This window comes from Oncorhynchus masou, chromosome 15, assembly GCF_036934945.1.
Source record: "Oncorhynchus masou masou isolate Uvic2021 chromosome 15, UVic_Omas_1.1, whole genome shotgun sequence".
Classification (NCBI taxonomy): domain Eukaryota; kingdom Metazoa; phylum Chordata; class Actinopteri; order Salmoniformes; family Salmonidae; genus Oncorhynchus; species Oncorhynchus masou.
The window spans coordinates 23,916,555-23,924,917 of NC_088226.1; the positions used below are offsets into that span (position 1 = coordinate 23,916,555).

The following is an 8,363-nucleotide window of genomic DNA, read 5'->3' on the forward strand; positions in this document are numbered from 1 at the left end:
CGTGACACTTGGCATTCAAGCCAAAGAGTTCAATCTTGGTTTCATCAGACCAGCGAATCTTGTTTCTCATGGTCTGAGAATGGGTTCCGTCTGGCCACTCTACCATAAGGCCTGATAGGTGGAGTGCTGCAGAGATTGTTGTCCTTCTGAAAGATTCCACAGATGAACTCTGGAGCTCTCTCAGAGTGACCATCGGGTCCTTGGTCACCTCCCTGACCAAGTACCTTCTCCCCCGATTGCTCAGTTTGGCCGGGCGGCCAGCTCTAGGAAGAGTCTTGGTGGTTCGAAACTTCTTCCATTTAAGAATGATGGAGGCCACTGGGTTTTTGTGGACCTTCAATGCTGCAGAATTTCTTTAACACCTTTTCCCCCTCAGGAGACTGAAAATATTTGTCATGATTCCCCAAAAAGTTATACAGCTGCACCATCGAGAGCATCCTGATCGGTTCCATCACCGCCTGGTATGGCAACTGCTCGGCATCTGACCGTAAGGCGCTAGAGTGTAGTGCGTACAGCCCAGTACATCACTGTGGCCAAGCTTCCTGCCATCCAGGACCAATATACACTAGGCGGTGTCAGAGGAAAGACCCCAAAAATTGTCAGACTCCAGTCACCCAAGTCATAGACTGTTCTCTCTGCTACCGCTTGTCGTGCGGTAGCAGAGTGCCAAGTCTATGACCAAAAGACTCCTTAACAGCTTCTACCCCCAAGCCATAAGACTGCTGAACAATTAATCAAATGGCCACCCAGACTGTTTACATTGACCCCCACCCCACTCCATCTGTTATTATACTGCTGCTATTTATTATCTATGCATAGTCACTTAACCCTTACCGACATGTACAAATGACCTTGACTAAGTACTGATACCCCCTGTACATAGCCTTGTTATTGTGTTACTTTTTAGATTTTTTTTTACTTTAGTTTATTTGTTAAATATTTTATGAATTCTTTCTTGAACTGCATTGTTGGTTAAGGTCTTGTAAGTAAGCATTTCACGGTAAGGTTTATACCCATTTTATTCGGAGCATGTGACAAAAAGTTTGATTTGATTAGTATGCCGTCAGTATGAAAACAGCAACACACATGCACACACACACATACACACACACACACCAAACAAATACATAAAAATGGCTGTGAGATCCATGTGTTAAGTGCTATGTACATATTGTACTTAATGGTAAATACAGAAACAATATGTAAGAAACTACAATTGCGCCAACATAATATCAAGCTGTCACATTTGTATTTATTTTATTTAGCCAGATTGTCCCATTGAAGTCAGAATACATATTTTTCAAAACAGACCACAAGAATTTAGGGACTGCATAAGAGTGAGACTGATGTTTGAATGCCATCTTTGGCAGAAAATTGTTAAATTATCATGGGTATATTACAGTTTTTAAATCAGTGGAAGAAATCCATTTAATTCAGTACAGAGAACATCAAATCCATCACAGTATTGGTACTGCATAACAAATCAAAGTACACATGTGTATATTAACATGGGCAAACTCATTGTATTATTATTTATTTACAATTTCTAGTGTAATCCCATGATGTGTAATCCTGATAACAGCATTTCTTCATTGATAGGAGAATGCTTGGTTTAGTTTTCTAAAATAGAAATCTCCACGACACCAGGCTGGTCTGCAGGCTTGCCAAAGAGGGGTGAACCTGTGCTAGATGCAGGCTTGCCAAAGAGGGGTGAACCTGTGCTAGATTCAGGCTCGCCAAAGAGGGGTGAACCTGTGCTAGATGCAGGCTTGCCAAAGAGGGGTGAACCTGTGCTAGATGCAGGCTTGCCAAAGAGGGGTGAACCTGTGTTAGATGCAGGCTTGCCAAAGAGGGGTGAACCTGTGTTAGATGCAGGCTTGCCAAATGAGAATCCTGTGTTAGCTTCAGGCTTGCCAAAGAGGGATAAACCTGTGTTAGCTTCAGGCTTGCCAAAGAGGGGTGAACCTGTGTTAAATGCAGGCTTGCCAAAGAGGGGTGAACCTGTGTTAGATGCAGGCTTGCCAAAGAGGGGTGAACCTGTGTTAAATGCAGGCTTGCCAAAGAGGGGTGAACTTGTGTTAGATGCAGGCTTGCCAAAGAGGGGTGAACCTGTGTTAAATTCAGGCTTGCCAAAGAGGGGTGAACCTGTGTTAGATGCAGGCTTGCCAAAGAGGAGTGAACCTGTGTTAGATGCAGGCTTGCCAAAGAGGGGTGAACCTGTGTTAGATGCAGGCTTGCCAAAGAGGAGTGAACCTGTGTTAGATGTAGGCTTGCCAAAGAGGGGTGAACCTGTGTTAGATTCAGGCTTGCCAAATGAGAATCCTGTGTTAGCTTCAGGCTTGCCAAAGAGGGATAAACCTGTGTTAGCTTCAGGCTTGCCAAAGAGGGGTGAACCTGTGTTAGCTTCAGGCTTGCCAAAGAGGGATAAACCTGTGTTAGCTTCAGGCTTGCCAAAGAGGGGTGAACCTGTGTTAGATGCAGGCTTGCCAAAGAGGGTCGATCCTGTGTTAGAGTCAGGCTTGCCAAAGAGGGACGAACCTGTGTTAGATGCAGGCTTGCCAAAGAGGGGTGATCCTGCGTTACATTTAGGCTCGCCAAAGGAGAAACCTGTGCTAGGCTTTTCCCTACTATTGTTGTCAGATACAAGTTTGGTGAAAGGACCGCTGTCAGTGTTTAATGCTGCCTTACAAAAATCATCCACGTCAACTGCAGGCTTACCACAAACACCGACAGGACAATTGAAAATGCTGCTACTTGTTGTGGTAGCAGGTGTGCTGTTAAGGACTGCTATACCAGCTCCAGATGCAGGTTTGGTGAACCCTTCAGTGTTAGATGAGGATTTAGTAAGCAGGGGATTGATGTTCATATTAGATGCCGATTTGGTCAAGAGAAGGTTGTCAGTGGTGGACAAGGGTTTGATGAGGATGGTCTCTACTCTAGCAGCAGGCTTAGTGTCATTTGATGGCTCTTTTTCGGTGAATAGGATCGCTGAGCCAGTTGGAGATTTGCTCATAGAAGAGCACTTCAAGATAGAGGACTTTGTACAGAGGGGAAGGGGAGTGTCGCAGGTTACTGCAGGTTCCCCCATTACCAGGGCGGGCTTGAAGGCTGGGGGGCTCCCATTGGTTTGACCAATTGTCTTTGGAGCTGAAACTGAAATAATTGCACAAACATTTTAGCTCACATAGGCTACAGTATTTTGTGTTTTTTGTGGGGGGGTTTCTGGAAAAATTCTGCATGCTGAGATGATAAACACACTTACATTGGCTGGGCTTTGGTGACTGAAGCATATGGATGGCTTTTACTGTGGAAATGGACACAGATACACACATTATTATTATTTCTTACAAGCTTTTAAAACCCAGACTCCAAAATTCAAGGGTTTTCAAAAGATATACAGTACCTCATTCACATCTCACATGCCGTCTTAACCCACTGGGAACACACTGGTTGAATCAATGTTGTTTCCACATCATTTTAATGAAATTGCATTGAACCAATGTGGAATAGACACTGAATTGACGCCTGTGCCCAGTGGGGAACCACTGAAATTCTACCTGTGTTCAATATCCTCTTCATTCCTCCATCACAGAAGCATTCCAACTGCTCCTTGAAATGAGTATAAGCTCTCTTTACTGTCCCAAAATCACACAGCGGGTCAATGTTGATGCTCGGCAGGTCTTCAGATACATGAGAGCTCCTGGGGTCTTGGTAATGCTGGAAAGATTGAAGAAAGAAAATGGCTTCACATATAGCTGAACTCCAGGGCAGCAAATTATGTCTGTTCATTTAAAGATATTATTCTGCAAAACCGATTATCCTCAAGATAATCCAGTTTCTACTTCTACTACTCTGTGTAAGGAGTATTAAACAAAGTAGTGCTTATACCTGAAGGAAGTATGCGTCATCTTGGGTCAGGGTGAGTTTCTTCAGCTCCGAGTCTCTCTTCTTCAGTGCAATAATCTCCTGCTCCAGACGCTGCAGTTGGGCCTCCGCCCAGTTCACCTCCACCTTTTCCTGAGCCCTGATCAGCTCCTTCACTTGGTTGCCCCTCCGCTCCAGATATACTTTCAGCTCTGAGAGCGTCCTGGTGCTATCCAGAACAGCTTCCCTTGCAGAGCGCTGATCGAAAGGAATATAGTGATTTAGACCCTGCCTCAATGTTCTGGTACTTAATTACCCCCGACAAAGATCAACAGGAGTCAGTCGATATGAGTGACCACATAAATACCAATATAAACAAACAGCAATTCAATGTCTGTGCCCTTGCAAAGAAAGTCACTAGAACAGATAGTAAAAAAATAAATTTAAAAAAAGCAAAACCATTTTCATGTTAATCATCATATCCCACATATGTTTTACAAATATGTCCTGCAGAATGTGTTGTCCTTTGGTCTGACATGCATTTGGCAACATGCGAGCGCAAGGCCAAGCTTCAGTGCCTGATCAAGACGGTGGGGAAGGATCATTTTTAGTATGGACCAAGAATCAGCTGCTTCCAGTCTGTACACAAACCTCATCCTCCAAAAACGTAACATTTTACAGGACAGTACACATCCCCTTCACCCGAAATTCAGTCATAGCCTGGCTAGGGGAAGACGACTTCTTTAAAAAAGAAGCTCAGGAAAAACAGATATAAGGACTCTTTAATTCCAACAGCCATTAGGCTGTACAATGGATAGTCTAATTGGACTGTTGACTAGTTGATAGGTGTGTACAGTAAATATGTATTGCACTTGCACTGTAAATCTGCAACCTATTGTACTTTCATATAAAATGTATTGTGTATTATTTTGTGTTACATATTTTGTATTTTTAAGCAAATTACCAAATTTAATATATCCTTGGTGGGATAATAAAGGTCATCTAATCAAATCAATCTAATCTAATCAAAAGATGCACTAGTACTTTAGAACGCTAATAAGATGGAGATAACAGATTCAATGCAGTACAACATGTGTACAGATTAAGTTCACGTCAAACACCACCACCACTCCCTCGCTCTTACCTTGATCATATACAGTAGCCCATCTCTTGCAAAACATCCTAGCTCACCTTAAACGACATCAAAGCTCCCCTCAGGTGCTCCACCTCCTCTTCCTTTTCCTTGACTTTCTGTCTACATGATCCTCCTGTGGCCTCTGTCTCTTTCTGTGAGCAGAGAGAAGCCCCAGACAACTCAACATGAGCTTCCCACTTTCTTAACAAACAAATGCACTAATAGCACCAAAGGAGACATGATAAGTAGAGCTGAACAGATAGTGACACAGGTGAGACTATAGGTAATAACCAGCATAGATCAGGATGTGATTTACAAGATTAGGTTTATTGGCCGAACTAAATCACCGTGGCAGAGCGCTTCAGATTACCTTTCACATAAAGTTAAATTATGTTCCCCCAATGAGTTTTAGCCAGGCCTGCGTAGCAACCTAGTGGTGTCCAACGCCCTGGTCTGCTCTATAAAACCTATGTAAATTACAATCGCCAGTACGGCCAAACAAAACATTTTACGGCCGTTTGGGCCTCTAACATTAGATCAAGTTCGATCTCCACGATTCATTCTTTTAAAGTTCGCTAGAAATTCAGATATTTTATTAAGTAGTGATCCATTCAGACTACTACATTTGTCATCACACAGGACCACGCAGCGTTAGGTTGACTCTCTCAGGCAGGATGAAAACGACTACATCGACCTTGGTCCTTTACTAGTTACGGCCACTTTCACCGTAAACCATGTTAATGTGCCATTCAGACCCATTCAGCAATATAGCGCACTTCAAATTCTAATACTCCTGGCTTCATCCGCCATTGGGAGTTTTCCATAGGAAAATCGTGGATGATGTCAGCGCTACCACGATCTACTGGCCTTAATGTATATGGTTTTAGCACCTACCTGCTTCTCCATTCTTTCAGCTGATGCAGCGAAGGTGACATGGCCTTTGTGATCGTACAGTGCACAACTCACACACACACACAGTTTGTCGGTTCTGCAGTAAACCTCCAGGAGTTTGTGATGAGTTGAGCAAACCCGTTCCTGTAATTGTCGGGTGGCATCCAGCAGCTTGTGCCTTCCAAATGAAGGGTTTTCATAGTGGGGCTTTAGGTGAGTCTCACAGTAAGAAGCCAGGCACACCAGGCAGGACTTGACAGCTTGGTTCGCTCCTCTAGTGCAGAAGTCACATGCAACCACATCTTCCGTAAGAGGAGCAGCTTGGAGTTCTGTCTTCTTCAGTTTCGCCACCATTTCAGCCAGAATAGTATTTTGGTTCAGAGTGGGCCAAGGTTGTGTAAGACCTTCTTTGCACTGGGGGCAGATCTGACCTCCTATCTGGTCCTCCTGCTCCCATAAGCCCTGGATACAGCCCATACAGTGACTGTGTCCACAAGGCATAGTCACTGGATCTTTCAGCAGGTCTAGACAGATGGGACATTTGAAGAGGTCCTGTTCCAATGAGACAGAGGCTGTCATTTTACTTGCCATTGTGTCTGATCTACAGCTAACCAAGTTGTGTGCGGTAACTAGTCCAGAGCGTAAAATAGAGAACTGAGGTGGGTACTTCACTGACTGAAGAGAACGGGAACATATAGTGTCAGAAGAAGAAAATTCATTTCTCTTGAAATCCTGACTCACTGTGGGTGTGGTCACATTGTTCATTAGTTTTGTCGCTAAGACGCTCGAGGTTGCCAGGCTGCTCACCATAACGCGCACCTGCCACCAACGTTGCGCGCGCCAGTGCTTCATCGGACTCACCTGGACTCCACACGTCATTGATTGCCTGTGTTGATAAAGAGATATGATGAAGGGCGAGCCGGTCAAGGATCGATGCAGACAAGGTGGTAGATTGTATGACAAGCGACAGTTTATTCAGAGTAAAGATATCTGGTACAGCGTATATACGGGCCCTTCTATTAGCTCATGAGGAACCAACAAAAAAAGCCCCGCTAATCGTTTGCACAAGCAATTAATACAGAACAGAAAGTAGGTTGATTCTAGAAGTTCGGTTCTTCGGATTGGTTCAGGCTCAGGCTGGGGTGTAGTCTTCCGTCATTGGCTCAGTTGTCTGTCCGTCATCGTAGAATCCCTCCATGCCTGTTCTCAGTCACACAATGTTCAGCTAGAAAACGGAGGTTATGTGTGTGCGCTGGTTTGTCTCCAAATCAAGGTTGTCTCTCCCTATTCTGTTTCTCCCTGCCAATGTGTGTAGGAGTCTTATCTGTATGTCCTCGGTAGTTAGTGTGTAATGTGTGTGCGTTCGTGTCCTCACTGGATGTTGTGGCCGAACTGAAGGCTAGCACCTGTGGCTAGGATGTATCCTATTTTGACAGTGTTGTGGATGATTTAAGTGAGTCTGTGAAAATACGTTGCTATGTGTTGTCTAAGTTACAGCAAGGCAATAGCAGTAAGTTGGTCACCTGCATAAGATGGTCACCTGCATAAGAATTAACATTTCTTTACACCTGCCATATATCTGTCTCTTCCTCAGTTTCATTAACCATGTCTGCATCGATGTTGTTTTGTTTCTCTTGTCCAGACGCTTCTCTGACTTTTGTTTCTATTTATTATAAAATCCTCACCCTGTACTTGCTTCCGGTCTCCCAGCGTCTGTCGTTTACGGAACCGTTTCAAGTTTATGTAAAATCCTCTGTCTTCTGTAGGGTTATCAAGTTTCCACACATCTACTGATATGTGGCTATTATTCTCTTTCTATCGTATATTGTTACTCAACATACCGAATATGGTAATGGTCATTTTCTTTGTTTAGTTTGAGGCTTTTTTAATGATCATATATATATATATATATATGCAGCTTCTTCTTACTGTCACAACATTTTCAGAGATGTGATGAGATTATTTTAGGGAATACATAGATACATAGTTAAGTTTGTATTTACTCTGAAAATGAATTACATATACACAGTGTACAAAACATTAGGAACACCTTCCTAATATTGAGTTGCACTCCCTTTTGCCCTCAGAACATCCCCAATTCGCCGGGGCATGAACTCTACAAGGTGTCAAGTGTTCTTTATACACATGGGAAACTGTTGACCGTGAAAAACCCAGCAGGGTTGCAGTTCTTGACACTCAAACCGATGCGCCTGGCACCTACTACCATACCCCGTTCAAAGCCACTTAAATATTTTGTCTTGCCCATTCACCCTCTGAATGGCACACATACACAATCAATGTCTCAAAGCCTAAAAATGCTTATTCAACCTGTCTCCTCCCCTTCATCTACACTGATTGAAGTGGATTTAACGAGTGACATCAATAAGGGATAATAGCTTTCACCTGGTCAGTCTGTCATGAAAAGAGCAGGTATTCCTAATGTTTTGTACACTCAGTGTAAGTGCAATGCGAT

At 43.5% G+C, this 8,363-nt stretch overlaps 1 protein-coding gene across 3 annotated transcripts; it reads right to left on the reverse strand.

Moving 5' to 3' along the window:
* Positions 1-1,201: 1,201 nt before the first annotated feature.
* Positions 1,202-7,476, reverse strand: LOC135555962 (nuclear pore complex protein Nup214-like). 3 transcript variants are annotated; one of them, XM_064988787.1, is made up of 7 exons: positions 5,894-7,476; positions 5,056-5,151; positions 3,889-4,122; positions 3,558-3,717; positions 3,263-3,304; positions 1,930-3,153; positions 1,202-1,860 (listed from the first exon to the last, which is right to left on the reverse strand). In XM_064988787.1, exons 1-7 carry the CDS (start codon positions 6,767-6,769, stop codon positions 1,613-1,615), a joined length of 2,880 nt encoding a protein of 959 aa, XP_064844859.1. In that variant the 5' UTR covers positions 6,770-7,476; the 3' UTR covers positions 1,202-1,612. The 3 variants fall into 3 exon arrangements, with proteins under 3 accessions (XP_064844859.1, XP_064844858.1, XP_064844857.1); XM_064988786.1 differs by having other exon boundaries at positions 1,202-1,680; positions 1,717-3,153; XM_064988785.1 differs by having other exon boundaries at positions 1,202-3,153.
* Positions 7,477-8,363: the final 887 nt, after the last annotated feature.

Coding starts and splice junctions, on each gene's coding strand:
- LOC135555962 (XM_064988785.1), bottom strand. CDS start 6,769: ATGACGTGTGGAGTCCAGGTGAGTCCGATGAAGCACTGGCGCGCGCAA. Junction 5,152..5,893: donor CTGAAAGAATGGAGAAGCAG/GTAGGTGCTAAA, acceptor CTCTGCTCACAG/AAAGAGACAGAGGCCACAGG. Junction 3,305..3,557: donor GAAGAGGATATTGAACACAG/GTAGAATTTCAG, acceptor CCATTTCCACAG/TAAAAGCCATCCATATGCTT.